The sequence below is a fragment of the Branchiostoma floridae genome, chromosome 17 (assembly GCF_000003815.2).
Source record: "Branchiostoma floridae strain S238N-H82 chromosome 17, Bfl_VNyyK, whole genome shotgun sequence".
Lineage (NCBI taxonomy): Eukaryota > Metazoa > Chordata > Leptocardii > Amphioxiformes > Branchiostomatidae > Branchiostoma > Branchiostoma floridae.
This window is the reverse complement of record NC_049995.1, coordinates 10367035-10388230: the sequence shown is the minus strand read 5'-3', so window position 1 is coordinate 10388230 and position 21196 is coordinate 10367035. Positions and strand designations below refer to the sequence as shown.

The 21196-nt window shown below is 40.6% G+C and overlaps 2 protein-coding genes across 2 annotated transcripts in view; both read left to right on the top strand.

Moving 5' to 3' along the window:
- Nucleotides 1-1364: 1364 nt before the first annotated feature.
- Nucleotides 1365-11081, top strand: LOC118404498 (epoxide hydrolase 1-like). Its single transcript, XM_035803605.1, has 8 exons — nt 1365-1530; nt 3546-4154; nt 5940-6069; nt 6242-6368; nt 7128-7212; nt 7850-7971; nt 8849-8955; nt 9417-11081. Exons 2-8 carry the CDS (start codon nt 3548-3550, stop codon nt 9631-9633), a joined length of 1395 nt encoding a protein of 464 aa, XP_035659498.1. The 5' UTR covers nt 1365-1530; nt 3546-3547; the 3' UTR covers nt 9634-11081.
- A 1252-nt stretch (nt 11082-12333) lies between these two features.
- LOC118404531 (epoxide hydrolase 1-like) overlaps nt 12334-21196 on the top strand; it is a 10198-nt gene continuing 1335 nt past the window's right edge. Inside the window, exons 1-6 of the mRNA XM_035803670.1 lie at nt 12334-12993; nt 13577-13706; nt 14908-15031; nt 16932-17016; nt 17749-17870; nt 18771-18889. Coding sequence (XP_035659563.1) covers nt 12381-12993; nt 13577-13706; nt 14908-15031; nt 16932-17016; nt 17749-17870; nt 18771-18889 — 1193 coding nt within the window. The 5' untranslated portion in view covers nt 12334-12380. The remainder of the gene's footprint in view (nt 12994-13576; nt 13707-14907; nt 15032-16931; nt 17017-17748; nt 17871-18770; nt 18890-21196) is intronic.

The following is a 21196-nucleotide window of genomic DNA, read 5'->3' as shown; positions in this document are numbered from 1 at the left end:
CATATTGCCGCAAAAGTTGATAGTAGGTGTCTCAATCTAATCATGTAGTCAAGCTCTTGGACTAAGGTTTGTGTCAGTTGATCTCTGTAGCTTTTAAATTGTATAGCAAAAGTGTAAAGTATACTTGAGTCACAAAAAGTATACTTGAAATTGTACATTTTGAACATCTAGATATAGAAGTGTACAGTTTGATAGTATGCACTGCTAGCTAATATAGAAGTTAGGATCTAATCATCTATTCCAGATATATAGTTTGATGAACAGTAATGATTAAACCAAATGTATGACGACGTCTGTGACTTAATTTGTAAATTTTGCTCTTTTTATGAAAATTATGTTGCTTTGGTGGAGGCCACTAATTAGCATATATGCTAATGAAATAAACATACTTCTCCAGTCAAGGGTCACATCTGTTACAGAATGAAAGAAATTCTATACTGTGTCAAATTTTCTATTTTACATGTGTATAAGCCTGCAGTGTGATTTGATAAAGGAATAAAACTGTTTTGATAAAGAAAGAATTCTTGTCATTATTTGCTTTATCTCTAGATTGTTTTTTTATGGTGTAAGGATGATCCAATCTGGGCCATCCTATGTAATTACCTCCATGAAGTATTATGGAGGTTATATTTTCACTAGCATTTGTGTGTGTGTGTGTCTGTCAACATAACTCAAGAACCACTGGAAGTAGATGGTTTCATACTTGGTGTGTTGGTGGGGTGTGACAAAACTGGCCTGTAAAAATGTAATTCATAACTGTTTTAACATACACAGATACCAAACATGCAAAATGAGGACTTGTTTGAATAATTAATGCAAAATGGCAAAAACACTTAATTATACATATATAAATGATGGGATTTTTAAACTTGTGACATGTGTAAGCTAATCATTGATGAGCATTACCATGCATTAATTATGTTAATGTGTATGTCATTTGCATAACATCTACAAAAGCGCTAAATATTTCGTGGAGGCAAGGACGTTACATCATCGTCCTTAGTGGAGGTATGTCAGGTCGCCGAACTCTAGTTGGATATGGTACGCCCTTGCTCGCGCGGTGGATCGCCCTATTGTAAGGGTCACCGGAGCCGGACAGAGCATTAGACTGAGCACGCTTCTCTCTCTCCGTGCTCCTCACCTGTCAATTATAACGTAATCATTTCCCACTATTGACAGGACTACCCTATCAATGACCACTTCGCTGAGATAATAGTATCATTAAATTTACACCTGGTATCATTTTAATAATTGGATGTCATTTTTTTCAATAACGATATGTCTACATGCTGTGTAAAGGTGTGCCGTGAACCACTGTATTCTGTGCTAAAGGTGGGGCAAGCTACGCAAACATTTAATCTGAGGCAAATATGCCACAAAGGGCAGAGGTCAACGGCCGATAGGTCTAACACACCCATCGTTGCATCCACATACCGGAACCAGTGCATGCACAAACTGGTTCGTACGACTAAGATACGACCTACATTGTTCTACACAACTTCTGACAACCCCTGGACATCTCTTTATCAGGTATGAGATTATAATTTCCTCGTTTTTCTTGATAAAACTTCTATGACTTTCAATATATGTACTACGGGTGTGGTACAGTGTGCACGGGAGGGGGAGGGGCAGGGTAGTTGTCTCCAGGGGTGTACTGTTGTATCGGCGAGCCCGGCAAGGGCCGGTAGCCTATGGCCATATATAGGCATTTTGGGGGTAAGAAAAAAAAATATGTGGTCATATGTATCTAGATTGTTTATACTGTTTCATTACATTAGATTAGTTCTTAGATTTATTTGCAATATAGTTCAACTCCCATGTATATACAAATTGCCATACATTGTACCTGATACAATTGTCGCGCAATAAAGTTCTATTATGTATCTTGGCCTGGGAGCTGGAAATATATAGTGTTATGGATTCGTTAAGTGGTGTGAAAATAGGCACTGAACCTAAAACTTAGTGCCATATCATGGCACAAAGACTTCAATAGCAAGGAGATCTAGAGAGCAGACGGAATGGGCTTGAAGCTTTGTATGCAACTTTTATGCTTAGAACGCACACAGTCCACCTAGGAGTGCATTTCTTGCTTATTCTGTTCCAGCAGAAACGGTATGCGTGTTCGAATCTACCCTGGAAAACCAGATTTTTAGTCAGGGGCGCCGGCATAGAATTTGTTCAGTCGCCAAGCGCAGGTCTTCCCAATAAGCACACCGGGGATTTGTCATGCATGGCTAAAGAGTAGAGTAGAGTAGAGTAGATTAGAGTTCTTCGGTTAGGTAGGAGTCTCGCTCCAGTTGAAACCACTCCTCGTTCTATTTGTAACTGAGGCATAGTTGGTTTGTATGGTCTGTCCAGAGCTTTGTAGTTGTACATGATGGGATGATCTTCCATGGTCCTATCTATTCTGTTGACTGTTGGTGCTGTGATCACTTCTTCTGGCAATACTAGAAGTCTAGATCTCGTTTTCCACGGTAGCTAGAATCGGCAATATTCAAGCGCCAGTATTAGCGCGGAGTCTCATACTACTTGTTGGTGGTTGAGCCAATGCCTCAAACCTCGAATTCAGTCCTAAATGAATCCTAAATACGTGGCTTGAGCGGCTTTGCCAACTAGGCAAAGTATTACCGCGTGAAAATACTACCGGGTGCAGAAGTTACCCCGACGGCAGGAAGCTTTATCTGCCCCGTAGAGAGTTTACACTAGCTACGTAGGCCGCCCTAGCCATATAAGGACTGGATTCCAGTTTGACAAGCTATAGGGTTGTGGTATATGTCTCAAAGCTGTAACATAATATCCCCCCTTCTCCGACTGATTGACCACGTGCCGGTAGGGTCCTTCCACGGGCTCGGGACTGGGTTGGGTTGGGTTTACCTTTTTTTAAAGCAGAGGAAGAAGCCCCACTTTATCTACAAATTGTGGGTTTAACTATCAACGATTTTAAGAGGAAACTGGTTTTCTGTTTGTCTTTAAACAAAGGAATTCTTTCGGTTTGGTATTATGATACTGCATGCAAGGAAGCCCTCTGGCAGTCGACGCGGCTATCACATAATCAGATTTGGTGCCGATCAGTGATTATAAATACTGTGTCAGACCATATCGCAACTGTTGTAAAGGATAATGAATAGGCCTTCAAATAAATGTTACGTTATATACAGCAAAATGTTCAGTTGAAAAAGAACAGCAGAGATATGATCACCTGAAGCCTAGTTTTTAAACTTGTTTAGTTGAATGGATGTAACATCGACTATCATAATTCCACCGGGTGCCATTATACCACCACCTCAAAAAACGTTTAGTATACAGGTCTTCCCAAGATTGTCTTGAACTGTTATTATAATATCCTAAATGTAATACAATTCAGATATCTAGGTGATGAAGACAATCTTGAGAAGGCCTCTATAACAACGTTTTTTTGAGGTGGCGGTATAATGGCACCTGGCGGAATTATGAGAATGTATGTTATTATATGTATGTTACGTTATGTATCAGAATTGTACGTTATCATTTTACAATTACGTGACTTTCTTTTTATTTATTTACAGTCATGGGCTGGAAGATCACCACTTTGATCGTCTTGGTTGCCGTGGCGACCGGTCTCATCTTTAGCGGAGTCCTCAACACGCCAGCAGAACCGCTCAAGTTCCAAGACAACTACTGGGGGAGGGGGGCAAATCCAACATCCTTGCCAAAAGATCACGACAAGATACAACAAATCTCTATAAACATACCGAACGCTACCCTAGTAGATCTCAACAACCGTTTGAAAAACGTACGCCTGTTCGAAGCTCTGGAAGATGTAGAGTTTCAGTATGGCACCCGTGTCGACTACATGAAAGATATCATCACCTACTGGAGGGATGAATACGATTGGAGAAAACAAGAGGCATACTTAAACACGTTGCCCCATTATAAGACAAACATTGAGGGAATAGATCTACACTTTATCCACGCTAAACCCAAACTGAAGCCAGGACAAACCGCTAAACCCATATTGATCGTTCACGGTTGGCCAGGTTCGGTGTTTGAGTTTTATAAGATGATCTCGATGTTGGTAGATCCCACTAGTCATGGGGGGAGTGAGGATGATGTGTTTGAGGTCATTGCCCCCTCCATCCCTGGTTATGGCTTCTCCGAGGCGCCACACAAGAAAGGTGGGTGTCTCTTCCTCTATTATAAAGAAATGCATCAATAATGTCATTGTCTTTGTTTACATTGTATAAACTATTGACGACAATGTACGCATCCTCCTACGCACAGTCCCCAACGGCTAGCTGACTCAGCCTATGGGGCCCTGCTATCTCATGGCCTACCCGCAGTTACTTTCAGTTCCTCGTCGCCCTGCTTATGAATATTAATGAGCTTACCCTTATATGGGCTGTCAGCCGCTGGGGATCGGGCGTAGGAGGATGGTGCTATGTAAGACGTAACATGATTGGCTGATAGCTTCCCAGAGCCCTTTGCGAGACAGCTTTCGACAACAAAAAGCCCAAGAAAAGCCTATTCTCTGATTGGTTGACGGCTGGTTTGTAGCGACAATCATAATAACCGCTGGTAGGCATTTAGATAGCAGGGCCCCATAGGCTAATGCCGTTGGGGACCGGGCGTTAGGAGGATGCAATGTACGCCAAATAGCAATTACTCGAGCAACTGGATATGATTTTGGAACTGGTCAGACGTTTCAGGCAGAATCCACTACTTTTTGTCAGTGACACTAACGATACATCGTTGGAGAGAAGGTTCATAGATCCTAACTATCAATTAATATGCAAAAAAGAGATACAGTTGGAGAACAAATTTTTCTATCCGAACTATGAATCAATATGCAAAAGAGATGAAGACAATATTTAGATTAGTCCAGAAGTTTAATAAGTTTTTAAAAGGTTGCCAACAAATCACAGGCCCAATTCCAACACGTTTGAATTCACGGCTTTATAACGGTTGAATGAGTGTACTTTGCGCTTGGCTATGTATTCGAGTATTTATCCAGCCACGTAAGTAGTTTGTTTACAAAGTTCAGCGTTTAGCTAAAAGTTTACTAGACTGTGGCGAGACTTGGAAAGCTTCTTTGTTGTTGTTGCGTGCAGCCCTCAGTTTTTTTACAAACAAACGTCATCAAAGAAATGATAGACAAAGAACTTTTTGTAACATTTTATATATGACAGGTAGTAATTCAATTTTATGGATGACATCCGCATGCGCATTGATTTTCGCCTGTTCTCCAAAATAAAATTGTGGCCACATGTCACCTAATAGCAACCCTGGTCAATCAGAATTTTATGCTTGCCAGAAGGTCTGCCTTCCAGGGTAAGGGGACACAGAGGACTTGTTCCATCTTGGCAACAACAAGCTGTCGTGCATTCGTTTTAAGGATTCCATCAATGAAATTAAGTCAGTGTGGCCTTACTGTTCTTGTACACATTGACATCTTACAGCTTGCCAGAAGATCTGGCTTCCAGGGTAAGGGGGCACAAAGGACTTGTTCCATCTTGGCAACAACAACAAGCTGTCGTGCATTCGTTTTAAGGATTCCATCAATGAAATTAAGTCAGTGTGGCCTTACTGTTCTTGTACACATTGACATCTTACAGCTTGCCAGAAGATCTGGCTTCCAGGGTAAGGGGGCACAAAGGACTTGTTCCATCTTGGCAACAACAACAAGCTGTCGTGCATTCGTTTTAAGGATTCCATCAATGAAATTAAGTCAGTGTGGCCTTACTGTTCTTGTACACATTGACATCTTACAGCTTGCCAGAAGATCTGGCTTCCAGGGTAAGGGGGCACAGAGGACTTGTTCCATCTTGGCAACAACAACAAGCTGTCGTGCATTCGTTTTAAGGATTCCATCAATGAAATTAAGTCATTGTGGCCTTACTGCTCTTGTACACATATTGACATCTTACAGCTGTTAACTGGTTGTTCATCCGATCTCCGTACAGGTTTTGACCCGATTGCTGCAGCCCAGATGTTCCATAAGCTTATGGAGAGGCTGGGTTTTCAGAAGTTCTATGTACAGGGCGGAGACTGGGGTGCGATTATCACACGTATTATGACTCTACAGAAGCCAAGGTACGGTATGATACCTGAACTTTGACCTTATCAATGAAGAATTCTGTGTTTGGAAAAAAGGCCAAGAATAATTTCAAGGCATTTGGAAAGGCCAAGAATACGCATCTTGAAATATGGCATATAGCAATATGATCGTTTCTGATTGGTCTCTTCTATTTTACCCGTGATGCAGCGTGATAACGGGACTGCACAGCAACATGGTTGTCGTTAACACCGGTGACCCGAGGTGGATACTCCGTACGATGGTGGGCAGTGTGTTTCCTTCGCTGGTGGGAATCAAGCCGGAAGAATACGACCGGGTACGTAGTTTTGTAAATGAGTATCAATGATACTGTATCTGTATCTGTATCTATATAGCCGGTATAACCACCCTTCGGCGTAACACACCAGCTTCTGTATCTGTATCTATATAGCCGGTATAACCACCCTTCGGCGTAACACACCAGCTTCTGTACCTGTATCTATTATAATAGCCGGTATAACCACCCTTCGGCGTAACACACCAGCTTCTGTATCTGTATCTATATAGCCGGTATAACACACACCAGCTTCGCAGGCACGTGGCGCGGCAGCAGCTGGTTATATTACACTGTCACACCTAGCTTTTGCACAATTATCGGCAAGTGTTCTTTAAAACTGTCCAGAGAAGATGCCCCTACTGTGCTTGGTGATAACATATTTCACTCTATTTTTGAACACGTCAATCCTAGGTTGGTAACTCTGGCACTTGAAGACATGATTGTTTCTAGTTCTTTTCTTTTTTTAGCTCATATTAGATAGGTATGTTGGTGAAAGTTAGACATCCAGGTAATAAGATACACCAAATAGCAGTTACTCAAGCATCTGGATTTGATTTTGGAAACGGTCAGTCGTTTCAGGCAGAATCCATTACCTTTCGTCAATGACAGGTTTATATTCTAACTATGAATTGATATGCAAAAGAGATCTCGTCGAATTATGTGACCCTAGCGGTTTTTTTGTGGTACTGGAGCAGAAGGTTCGATTTTCGTATCTCGTATCCTTATCTTGAAGGGTGTTTCTTATCATTTCTTTTCCAGGTTTACCCCTCCGGCGAGAAATTTCTGCTATTATTACAGGAGACAGGATACATGCACTTACAGGCAACCAAACCGGATACTGTCGGTAAGTGAGTAAAAGTTATCTTACATAATGTATTTTCATGCCACTAGCTAGCAATTTGGTTCAGTGAATCCAACATACAGCATGTAACTGTATTTATGGGTACCGTTGCGATGTTCCTGTATAAAACCGTTTTTTCTTCTTGGACCGGTCCAGAAAAACTGGTCCAGAAAAAAATCAGTGGACCAGATTTTGGTCCTATCAAAATGAACATATTATCATACCGGCAGGAAATAACGCATTTTGAGTCCGCTTACTGGTCCAAGAAAATAACAAGAGATAAGTAAGTAATAAACAAGAGTTGACTCATTTTTTCAAGTTTTAATAGTCAAACTCTGTTTAAGTTAATAAAGTCAGTGTTGTTTCATATAAAGATAGGGTTTTAAATGGCAGTGGAAGTCACCGAACAGAATCCTTAGAAGCGAAATCGACCATTATTGTTTTGTGTATCATCCATTCGTAAAGTTTCACAGACAATTAGGTCCGGGTTCAGGTCCGGACCTGGACCTGATCTTGTGGACCTGGACTGTACATTAGCTGGTCCTGAATGTACACAGAAGTTACAAGCAACTAATCAATCAATCAATCAATCAATTAATTAATTAATGATTTAATCAATGCCAAAACTTGTGTCTGTTAGGTTTTGCCCTGAATGACTCCCCTGTGGGTCTGGCCGCCTACATTCTCGAGAAATTCTCCACTTGGACAAACCCAGCAAACAGGGACTTGGCTGACGGAGGGCTGGAGAAATATTACACCAAGGTATCAAAAAACATTTCTTTTAATTTACATAGTCTTGGTAATGGCGCTTAGTTGTGGCAAAATGAAGGTTAGACGAGGAAAGAACAACTCGATGAACTTTCGCCTGACCGTCGAATGTAAGTTCATCTGTGACGATAATCAATATATAGCCAGATGGAGTTGGCCAATGACCTGACCAGGGATTATCTCACCATATACACCTCCTGGCGGGGCATTAACGATCATTAACCCTTTATTATGATACATTTTAAAACTTTATTACCGTACACAAAAATCAAGCGCTTACCAATAAGCTTTCGATCAGTGCTCTGATCCTTTACAAGTTTAGACATTAGACCCAAAGTCTAATGTCACACATCCAGACCGGAAGTATGACGTCAGCAAAGGATCAAAGGTGCTTGAGAGCCTATATAGGCCCCCATCTCGGTTGAGGGAAGGTTCATGAGCTTTGATGTAGATGGCCTCTTTGACTCCCCTGAAAAAAAAGTTATCTAGTTCAGAATCCGGTATCTTCACCTTGTCAAAATCCACAGAATGTTCCGGCAATTCTATCTGAATGTGCTGTGATACCTCTGAATTACACTGACGTCTGAAGCTTTCCTCATTATGAATGACCAATCAGCTTCCTGTTCTCCTTCCCAGTGTAATCACAATCTTGTGTTCTCCTTCCCAGGATGCCTTGATGAATATCCTGTTCTCCTTCCCAGTGTAATCTCTATCTGTGTGTTCTCCTTCCCAAGATGCCTTGATAAATATTTTGTTCTCCTTCCCAGTGTAATCTCTATTTGTGTGATCTCCTTCCCAAGATGCCTTGTTGAATATTCTGTTCTCTGCTCTCCTTCCCAGTGTAATCTCCATCTTGTGTTCTCCTCCCCAGGATGAGTTGCTGACCAGTGTGATGATATACTGGACGACTGGAACCATCACGTCATCCGCGAGGCTCTACAAGGAGTTGTTTTCCGGCAAGGCAATGGAAACCAACGCGTAGGTTTATGGGGATAGACTAGCAAGTGGAATTTCGTATGCAGTACATGGTTAAGCCATGCAAAACAATCACTAAAACACAGTTAGTAGAATTTTCGTCAAACAGTAACTACTTTTTAAAGGTAAACACACGTACCTCCAAATTTTCGATGGCTATCAGTCCATCTTGATCACGGAATGACCCAGTTCTCGCGAGAGTTGCGAGAACTAGGGCGAGATTGCGTTAATCTTCTACCCCTCACCCCGCCTCCTTGTTTCTACTTCGTCTTCAACTGTCTTCGAAAAAGGAGTCGAACCCAATAACCCAGGACCTAGCTTTTACTAGTTTTAGACTAGAGTAGACACCTTTGATATTGTTTTTTACTTTGTCTGAATGTCTCATGTTACCTGCAATTAGGCCACGGGCAAGAATTTGCAATAAGCTTTATCTAATATCAATGACGTGTTTTTTGCTCTTTTAGCATGCTGGTTACCGTGCCGACAGGAAATGCGGCGTTTCCTCACGAGCTTGGCCACAACCCGGAGGCCTGGTGCTCCCTCTTCTACACTAACCTCGTCCACTACACTCTCATGCCGGACGGAGGACATTTCCCTGCATTCGAGAAGCCTGCCTTAGTGGCTGCGGACATCCGAGCCTTCGCCAAGAAGGTCGAAAGTCTTCCCACATCCAAAAGCTAATAGGCAATGTTTTTCGCTTTGTTTAGTTTTTGCATCTTTTTTTTACACAAAAGCAAAGTGTCTTTTTTTGTCAAGAAGGTCGAAAGTTTTTATACATCCAAAAGCTAATGGGCAATATTTTGTTTGTTGTTTTTTTTGCATCTTTTTTTTTTCCAAACAATGACAAAGCGCTTTTTTTGTTCAAGAAGGACGAAAGTCTTCATAAATCCAAAAGCTTATAGACGATTTTTGCATTTTTTTTTCAAACAAAAGTAAAGTGCTTTTTTGGCAAGAAGGTCCAAAGTCATTGTGCGTATAGGCGACCATGTTTGTGTATTTTCGTTTTCAAACAAAGTGTTTTTTATGGACAATCATTATAACACATTCAATGTTTAACCTGGAAAAACAGTAAATAAAATCAAAGTTGTATACCACTTACCTCAGGCATCCGAACCTTCTTTAAAAAGGTCGAAAGTCTTCATACATCCTCAAGCTTATAGGCGATGTTTGTTTTTTGTGCATCTTAATATTTTTTCGAAGAAAAGTAAAGTGAAAGTGCTTTTTTTTCTGTCAAGAAGGTCCAAATTCGTTGTACTTGTAGGCGACTGTATTTGTGTATTTTTTTTTCAAGCAGAAGCAAAGTGCTATTTTTTGTAGTTCGTTGAAGAGGTTCATCAGTCATGTATGAATACAGTTAGTTCGAATTTTCTTCAAGCAAGGGCTGTTTTTAAAGGTGCCTCCAAATTTTCGACGGCTGACAGTCCATCTTGATCACGGAGAATGTCCTAGTCTCGATCTCGCGAGAGCTGTTTTTTTTAGCTTATTTTGTTTGTTTAATGGAGCCATATCATTATAACTATAGTTCCCAGTCAATGTTTAATCTGGAGAAACAGTCAACAAATTAAAGGTGTAGTAAAGTCTTACTCTTAAGAGGAGCGCCGGTGTAATTTTTCCGACTACTACCATATCTACACGACTCAACCTCTGCTTGGAGAGTAGCAAAGTCTGGCACCACTAGCAATAGTGTGTCTTACGAAAAATTCAAAGTCAATTTTGTAGCTCGCTTGTACACCGATAGTAGATAGAGCATTCAATATGTCTAGTATGAAAGAGAAAAGATGCAAATATTAATAAAGAAATTATATCAGGCATTCCGATGTAGACTCAGGTATTGTATTGATTATCATACGGGATCGCCGTAAATAATATTCTCACATACAAGACTATAGTAATGTAATAAGTAGATGTTTCCCTTGTAAAGTTGATTGAATACAATTAATCCAAAGTTGTAAGATTTTTCAATGATATTTTGCTAATAGTTTTAAATGATTCCTGTGTTTTCTTTATATTTGTTAGACATGATTTGAAAATTAAGTGTTTTGTCCATCCTGGATATTGTTAGATAATAAATTTGACAACGATTTGTATCTAATCAACGTCAGTGAATAAAATTAGGTCTACCCTTAAAATCCAAGTATATTTCAATCTCTATCCTAACATTAAAGCCATTGGATTTGATAAGGTTGAGTGTATGCTAAGCAAAGGAATGCATGGCAGCGCAACTATTACGCATTTGTTAGGAAAAAGTTACTTTCGCATTTAGATGTAATCAGCAAACTAAGACTGCAATTTACGGCTCGTGTCGGTAGGTGGCGCTAATCGGTAAACACGTTGTCTTTCTTTTCACGGAGGTATAGTTTTTGGCGTGTGTGTTTGTTTGTGTGTGTGTGTGTCAGTGTGTGTGTGTCTGTCTGTCTGAGTGTGTTTCGGGATACTTGCAGTCAGTATAACTTTAGAAACTCTGCATGGATCGTGATGATGTTGGGTATGTGAATAAGGTGGTTAAGGTCCAGAGGATCAGGTCCAGGTCTGGACCTGAACCTGATTCAATAGTTGAAAACTTGTGAATGGACGATACTCAAAACACTAGTCCATTTCGTTACAAAGAAATGTGTTTTGTGAAATATTGCCTCCCACTGGCGTTTTGAAATCCTACAAAGCTGACTGCCTTTGTACGATTGACTGCAAAACTTGGTAGAAATGACTATAGACTCTACCCTACTTCGCTCTTGTTATTTTCCCCGACCGGTAAGCCCCCAAACGTGTGAATGCCTGTTCATATAATATGTTTATTTTCCAATAGGTCCAACATCCGGTCTAACGATTTTTTTCAGGTCCGGTTTTTCTGGACCGGTACAATAAGAAAAACCGGTTTTGTACCGGTACACCGTACCGGTACCCAGCCCTAGTGGACACCTGTATTTAGTGGATAACCACCCAATGCCCCTACGGCCTTGAAAAAATATCGGACGTCCTATTCCTATACCATACGCCAAGAAAACATTGAGTAATAGATAATTGTCAAGAAAGCATGTATATACCGTTCAGCTTAACAACAGGTCATAAGATCGTTGTCACGAATGGTTTTGAAAATGATACTGGTCCTATCATAAAAGAAATTGCTAACACTTAGAAAACATTGGCACTTATCGGCGAATGACACCTGTGTGCATATGAGTTTGTGTGTTTGAATTGTTCGCTACTGAGAATAAGGTATTAGCACTCCCGGTCTGTTTGGCAATCTAACAAAGTAAACACGATATCTACTATAGCTCAAAGTGTAAAGGCGTGTCACGCGTAATTCGTCGTTTACCTCTCTGATTTGCCAATACTTGGTCAACACTGATATCTTAATTAAATATTAGGTTATGTGCACTTACGTGAATGAACGCACATAAAAGCTTTGTCATTCTGACGTGAGGTCTTATATGTCCAAGATGTCGTATAAAACATCGTTCGGGGTTGTTGTCATAGTAAGTGCAATTGTTGTGGCATTTATTCTCAATAACGTTCTTAATCAGCCCTTAGAAGTACCACAGATAGAGGATGTGTATTGGGGGGAGGGGGAGAGACCGACCAAAGAGGACACAACCGTACGAAAGTTCGTCCTCAACGTGTCAGACGACGTCCTTGGCGACCTCAAACATCGTTTAGAAAGGACACGCTTTCCGGACAGCTTTCACGGCGTTCAGTGGGAGTATGGCTTCGGACTGGACTACATGAAGGAACTGGTCAAGTACTGGAGGGACGACTTCGACTGGCGCAAACAAGAAGCTCTAGTGAACAGTTTCGATCACTACAAAACGACGATAGATGGATTGGAGTTGCATTTTCTCCACGTGAAGCCGAAGCTAAAGCCGGGCCAGAATGCAAAGCCTCTTCTATTGGCTCATGGTTGGCCAGGGTCTTTCTTCGAATTCTACAAGGTCTTTCCGATACTAACGGACCCCTTGGCACATGGAGGCACCGAGGAGGACTTTTTTGAGGTTATCGTCCCATCCATCCCTGGGTTTGGATTTTCTCAACCAGCCAACAAGCCGGGTGAGTCAGAATGTGTGTGGAATCTTTTTCAGAAAAGAAAATGTATGCGTATGTGTGTGTGTGGGGGGGGGGGGGGGTGAATTTGGCCATTTAAGAAAATAACATTTACTGATCTAAAACTGAATAATACAATTTTTAAGACTTTATATCCGTACACAAAATAAAGCGCTTACCAACAAGCTTTCGATCAGTCCTCTGATCCTTCTCAAGTTGTAATGACCTAAAACCTAAGTCGCACTTCCGGAACGGAAGTGTGACGTCAGTAAAGGGTCAAAGGTGCTTGACAGTCGGTATCGGCCCCCGATCTAAAACTGTATCAGTTGCTACACTGTTCAATCTAACACAACAATTCTATATACTTATTGTTGATCACAGTCAGGAACCTGGGAAATGTATTGTGGAATGTGTAATGCAAAGAACGCTGAGATGGTTCTATATCCTCCTCTGTGAAATACACCTAGAATCTAACCCTACTACATTTAACTGTCACGACAAGTGAAAGACAAGCTCTACAGAACTGGATCGAGATCACTTTCCTTTCCTTGAAAATGACAACGTCTTGTTTCTCTAACTTTGTCCACAGGATTGGAAGACTCCGCCACCGCTGTGCTCTACCTTAAGCTGATGGAAAGACTGGGGTTCGATGGTTACTATGTGCAGGGTGGGGACCACGGTAGTGTCATCGTCTCTGTCATGGCCATGCTCAATCCAAAGTGGGTATATGGTTTCGCGTATGTCCCTCTTTCTCCCTTATTATGTCCCCCTCCCTATTTCTCCTTCCCCTCTACGTCTTTCTCTCTATATCTCTCTCCCTCCTTCCCTCCTTCTTTCTTTCTTTCTTTCTTTTTTTTTTCTTTCTTTCTTTCTTTCTTTCTTTCTTGATTGACAATGATACAACTCATTACACGGGTCTGCCTAGGCAGCTTTCTCATTTGCTCTCATCCTCCATTTCCCTCCCTCTCTCCCTCCCTCCCTCCCTCCCTACCTCTAACTCACTGTCTCTCTTTCTTGTGTAGTTTGGACCATTGTCCATGTATATCTTTTTGTCCGTCTTCATCACGTGTGTTACCCACCAAAATGACGCTTGTAAGACGTGGGTATGTGTCATTGAATGAAGTCCTAAGGTAGTCATTGTACATGTCCTGTTCACGTAATCTATGACTATTCAAGGACAGTGGACTTTCTCTAGCAAATATGTGACAGAAATGACCTGCTCGCGGACACTCTCAACTCCCTCACGTGCACATTTACGCCCCCTACTTGAAATTAACTCGGAACCAAACTTCAATGGCCTATTACAATAGGAGGCTAAGCTATTCTTATCATAAGAAGTGCAGTGAGATGGATCCTGCTGACATTGGGTGGAGGGTCAGTGTGTGTGTGTGTGTCTGTGTGTCCGTGTGTGTGTCAGATTGTGTCCGTGTGTGTATGTGTATGTGTGTGTGTGTGTGTGTGTGTGTGTGTGTGTGTGCGTGCGTCCGTGTGTTTGTCTGTTTGTGTATGTGTGTGTGTCTGCCCGTGTGTGTGTGTGTGTGTGTGTGTGTGTGTCTGTCTGTCTGTACTTTTATGTGTTTCCTGGTAGTTGTCGTCAGCATAATACATAACTTTAGACCCTCTGATCAATCCCAGGATTATCCTTATCTTTAAGACCACCCTTCTTTTCCTGAGAATATTTGATACTCCCCATAGCAATAAATACTTAGATACGGGTCGTATCCTATGGTCGGCCGACTCCCATAACGTACTACTGATTCTATGTGTCCAATTCCTACTATTTGATCTAAGATCTGGGAAGCCTGCTGGTAGAATCTAACACTTACCACATACATTTCATGCTTTATACAGTCATCTATATACCAATGCACTTGGAATACTTGATACCTTTCTATCCAAATGATAGATTATTTCTTACAGGGTAGTTCGCGGGCTTCATCTCAACATGTACACCGGAAATACGGAGACGAGCTTCCTCATCAAACTGCTTGTCGGTAGTGTCTTCCCTTCCCTGGCTGGACTGTCTCAAGCCGACTACAACAAGGTCATTTTTCAACACACTTTTTTCTCATAATTTATCAGAATTGATAAACGTAAAAAGGGACCGTGTGGCGCAATCGGCAGCACGTTTGACTCAGGCCAAGAAGGTCCTGATTTCGAACCCCGCCGTGTCAGTGATCTTGTGCCCTTGGAAAAGGCACTTAACACGACTTTCCTCACTTCAATCAAGTGAAAAATGAGTATATAGGCTACAAAGGTCTTCAGCAAGTTGAAGTTGGTAGCCTCAAAACGAAAGAAGAAAAGAAGAAAGAGACATGTACAAACAGATAAGTAAGAACCAGAAATGACGGAATATGTAATTTAAGAAATTAGTAAAAAAACAAACACATTATCATGTACATTGTCATATAGCCAGATGACGTTCGCTTCGCTCACAGGGTGGTTTATTCGGTGCTTATAGGAACTGGCCATGCCGTATGGCAACGTAAACACACCAGGGCAGGGCAGGTCATTAACCCTATATTGCACGAAAGCTCGTGTCATATGAGGCTTAGGTTGCATCACTCTTGACTATGAACTCCATGCACCCGTGCAGTTTTGTGACACGGTTAAATAATCACCTCACATTACTCCTACCTTTGCACTTCGTACATTGTCAAGTTGTACAACCGCCCTCAAATAAGTGCACAGAGTCATATGATAGGAGTGTGATTATGTTTTTGCTGGTAATGGACTCAAACATTACAAAACAGGCTCTGCAGATATCTTAGGGATGTCTATTTTCATAACATTCTATTAAACATTCATAGCGATTACAAAGGCACAAATTGCCATCTCGGAAAGTATACGTACAAATTAAACTGCTAGAGTCAATTCCATATTACCGAGAGGGTGTTTCTTGCCTTTTGTTCTAACATTTTGGAAATCTTTGTGACAATCTAATTGTGATAAGTAACTGTTTAGAACTATTTATAACATCTATGTGACATTCTAAATATTTCTATAGTATTCAAACATGTTAGAAAGAATTCTAACATCAAATACATTATTTCCGTTAGTTTCTAAACTGTTCGAACATAGATGCATCATTTGTGATCACATGTTCGAACATAGAAACAATATGATGAAACTGGGTCAGTGGGCTGGGAAGAGGGCAATTCACACATCCCTGCCAAGTGTAGGAAATTATGTCTGTCTGCCACCTTCTCACAAAAGACTCACCAGTGAAAATCTAAAAATACAAGAGCCAAACAAAGGACCAAGCTTAGCAGCTTTGTTTATGGGGGCAATAAAAGTTTTTATGGAGGGAAAAAATGACACAAAATGTTGGAACATGTTGGAACAATAACAAAAACACATAGATGTTTGAAAATTGTTCTAAATAAAGAGATAATTATATCATTACTTTCCCAAATGTTCCAACAAATATAAAAAGGTTCAAACATGTTTAAAGTTTCATTTTGAAATGTTTGAACAATTTCGAACTTTAGTGACTGAAATGTTTTTTACTCAAAATAGTTCAAACTTATTACAAATATTATTTCAAAACCATCTTGGTGACTTGGAATTGACTCTACTACAAACATTAAAGAATAATGTATGAAAGTCACAACTGTAAGATAAGACACAAAACTACCATTGCCAACAAAACATCAGCCACAACAAACAGGGAATTGAATCAGAAAGTCATATAACCGGACTCCTTCGGAACAAAGTAAATCTTTAACCTCAAACACCGTAAAAGATGAAGTGCACTTCGTCCTAGATTTTACTTTTTTTTAAAATGACGGAAATATGCTAATTAGTTGATTAAGTAGATCACCTCACTTTAGACATTTATGTTCATCTTGCGTTTTCACAAATTAACTATAAATTTAACCCACCAACATGGTGGACACAAAAGTACGGCATAGTCACGTGAGTGCATATTCTCTCGTTCCCAGGTGTATCCGCTGTGGGACCGTTTCCTGTGGATCCTGTCAGAGACCGGCTACCTCCACATTCAGGCCACCCGACCACACACCATAGGTAAGACAGGCACCGTTGTGCACATGTGGTAAGCTCACGAAGGCTTAGGTCCCAGTTGCAAAAAGTGTGACAATAAAAATGCATGGCCATGGCGACGAAGGTATGGTTTATATGTATTAGATTGTAAATTTGCTGTTGTCGGTGTGTTTTAGTATTCGCCTTTTATCATATGGCTCGGCTGTGTTTATAAATGATGTTTAACACGATTAATCTTTATAGGGCACTGCTGTCAAGTAACAACGGTCTCCTGTGTGTGGCGAGTGTCCTTGATATCACATCCAACAACAAACACAGCTTATTGAATTTTCCATCGTCATTAACGCGCGGAAAATAAATTCCTGACATGCCTGTACAACTCTGGGAATTCTTGACAAGGCGCACACTATACTGTTAGGCTCGCCCATGAGGCGTCACCAAAAAGGGGCCTTGTCGGGTAGCTCACGGGCTATTGTTTGATACCTCTACGTGGCCCCGTGGGGTACCTTGCATGCAGCTCCCGGGGTATTATTGGGCCCGGCCGGGCACCGGGTTGAATTTAAGTCGGACTTAAAATGAACCCGGTACCCGGTATTACAACAAGAAGCCGTGATCCACTCGTGGGTTCTTCTCACAACATACTGCGTATATGGCGGCGCGCATATCTACTGCCTACGCCCTAGGGCCACACATCCCTGTAACGACTAGATTACTGCTAGTATTGTTTCTGTTACTACAATATTCGATGTTTTCCAGGACACGGTATAGTTGACTCCCCTGTAGGAATGGCCGCTCTCCTTCTAGAGAAGTATTCCTCCTGGACTAACCCGACATTCGCACACTTACCAGACGGAGGGTTGGAGAAACACTTCACCAAAGTAAGGTTCAAAACATCAGATGAATCAACAAGCTAAAGTTCTTTACGTCATTGTATCAGTTTGTACATGTCTCTTGTAATTACTAAGAATATTATCATTATCATGAATATTAGGAAGTGAAAGAATTTATTTTGGTCCAACATTTCTGCTTGCAATATTCAATTTCAGGCACCGTTCAACCGACCTAAGGATTGCGTTTGCCTGCGCTCTACAAAATTGATGTAAATGTATGAAACACAAGAATCACTCAGTCTTTCAATCGTTTTAAGATGCATGATGTCAACAATATCGCCACTTTGATATTCCTTACGATAAGGAATTATTTTCCATATGCGTATACGATAAAGACGCTCCCTTTTGTTAAGCCATGAAAGCCTTAGACAACTTAGAGAACAAATTGAATCTTGAAACCAAGAAGGCGGATAGGTTGATTTGGTTTGACTTATTTGGATGTATAGAAAGAAATACTATTACAGGCTTTTACAGCCAAGGCTTCCCAGCTAGCCGGAGGCTATTATTATTAATAATAATAATCTTTTATTGCATACTTATCTCACCTCACCTCGCCCGAGTGCTAAATGCACAGAAGGACCACATGGTCTTATGGATGCAAAGGCAGAACTATACTTATACAGTGATTTTAAACTAGGCTAGATGGAAAGAGAACTAAGACACTATGTGTCACAACAGGTATTATACTATCGCTAATGGCTGCATCTAACATGTTCTTCTCTCTTTTTGAAACACATGGAGATATATTTACATATTGCGTTAATCGCAAGATCGTTCGTGCATGACATCAAGTATTTGAATAAGTCTAGCTAGTCCTGGTAACAGGACAGTGTAAAGGCTGTAGTTGTTTTAATATAGTATTCTTAAATATTTGATTATGCTCCATAGGACGAGCTCCTGACGAATGTGATGATATACTGGGTATCCGAGACCGTGGTCTCCACTCTTCGGCTCTACAGGGAGACCATCAGCGACAGGAAGTTCCCCATCATTTCCGCTGCCCACTCGTATGTTTGTCTGTTTGTTTGTTTGTTTGTTTGTTTATTTCGATCTCCAATAGACTTTATGTGTCTCTTCCAACTCTCCAAGCAGAGGTAAGGCTCCGGCTGTTTTTGTAAGGTTTTTTTAGTCGTTTTTATCGGGCTTTCTATTTTGTCATTTTTCTTGAAGTACGCCAGCCAGTTAGGTTTGGACACAGCAAGATAAAATACAAAATAGAAAGCCCGAAAAAAACGGGAACAAAACGTTAAAAACAGCCGGAGCCTAACCTCTGCTTGGAGAGTATCTCTTTCTACATGATTGTTTTTACTTCCGTGTAAGCATGCGCGTCGACAAGAATTCTGGGTAATATGTCAAAGGTCAAGGCCCCTAAGACATAAACAAAACGCCTGTATTGTTATGCAAATCGAAACAATGGTCGAAGCGAGAACTGTTTACAAGTCAGGGATCTTCGAATTCACCTTTGACATATCGCCCACCATTCCTATCGCCACACATGCGTACTATAGGAATTCTGAACTAGCTCATTGAAAGACCTTTATTTATTGCTCGACAACCGTACATGGTACAATGTATGGCAGAAGCTATCAAACAAGAATACTACAATTCCAATCTACCCTACATTTAGAATTGCGAACATCACCGATAACAGCACATGAGTTACATCATCGTCACGTAAGGATGATGGACTTTTAAACAAGTTATTTTTACATGTCAATTGACCTTTGGTGATTGCACGTGACGTCACAGCCGCCATGTTAGTTGGTTTAACCATCCAACATGGTGAATCACGCATAGCCAAGTAACTGCAAGTATTACATTTCTATTAGTCACACAAACGATTTCCTTAGCCTTTTCGTAACTTCTACGACAAGGTAAAAACGCTGTTCTGAATAAAAGCATAAAAATGTAAGCTGGAAATACTTGTTTTCCCCCTATCCTATATTTTCGTAAACGGGGATATAAAGTAAACACGGTGGTCAAATTCGGGCTCAAAACCTCCCATGTCCAGCCGAATTCGAACGTTCTTCCATGATGTTCCATCTGCCGTAATTCGAACCGAACCCGTGTTCTATTTAGGTTATCTGCGGTCATTGCGGGTAAAACAGTGCTTTCTGGCCCCTTTTCCTCCAACTACCTTGAATCAGGCAAAAAATATAGTTTTCCACCAATATAAACAATTTTCTGGAAAGTATATCTACGCTGTCACTTTTTTGGGGTTCTGTAATATGTAACAAAGTTACTGGCGTTTTTTTGTTGGTGACCTTGTGCATTGTTAGTATTGTTAACACCGGTATCAATTACACCATCCCGCTATCCATGCGGCATGACATGCGTGCAAACATCGTTTAAGATTTCGACCGAGAAGAGTCCAAATTAACTCATTGACGGCTCAAAATGACCGCAACGGTTTTGCCGAGATTTCTGTTTTTGGGATTTTTAAAAAATGGCTCCGATTTTGAATTATCGGTAATTAAGTGGGAATAATGCCATTTTTACGCATATTTTCGACTGTAACTTTGCTTAAAATTAAAAAAATCCCAAAAACAGAAAGTTTTATTTTACTTATAGATGACGAAAAATATAAAAATGGAGAACTTTCGATGACACATGCGGCCCATCTTATCAAGAGTTTGGTCAAATTAAAGGCCTTCCTGAAAACAGGAAATAACCGTCTTTGGAAGCAAAATCTATACAAAATAGCTATTTAAATTCAAATGACAAGATTCAAAGTATGTAAAATTGCTAATTTGATCTTTTTTAAAAGTCATTTTTACTGTCATAACACCTTATTTATCTTCAAATATTTTACGGTTAGCCAATAGTAGACCTCATGTAACCCGATACTCCGTCGAACGCGCATAGAAACGGGAAAGAATACCCTAGCAACCGACCGCCGTGAAAAGTAACTTAAATTTGATAATTTTAGATTTGATCAAATCGTTTGTTTGTTTTGAAGGCTTTTCGTCAAACTTGATCCCTAATACTATATAAAAAAAACTCGTTCCAAGATTTAAACCGAAAAAATCACTCTTTAAGAGAAGCGACAATGACTTATCCCAACTTCCTCACATTGACAGACGAATAGAAAGCCACTTTTCTCTTGAAATCTCAGAATCCACAAATTTTTGAAAAGGTGGGGCTTTTCGTCTCCCTCTGCTTCCAAAAAAAGAAGTCAAATCCAACCTGTTTAGAAATAGCCAACACTATTATTAGTATATTGTTCATAACTGTCCATTGTCACTTGTATATCTATTATGTTTATACCATGTACTTGCAATTAGCCCCCGGGCACGAACTTGCAAATAAACTTC

Excerpts from the sequence above, each read along its gene's own strand:
- LOC118404498 (XM_035803605.1), top strand. The coding sequence starts at position 3,548 with ATGGGCTGGAAGATCACCACTTTGATCGTCTTGGTTGCCGTGGCGACC. Across the intron at positions 7,213-7,849 it reads AACCAAACCGGATACTGTCG|GTTTTGCCCTGAATGACTCC; the intron begins GTAAGTGAGTAA and ends TGTGTCTGTTAG. Across the intron at positions 8,956-9,416 it reads AAGGCAATGGAAACCAACGC|CATGCTGGTTACCGTGCCGA; the intron begins GTAGGTTTATGG and ends TTGCTCTTTTAG.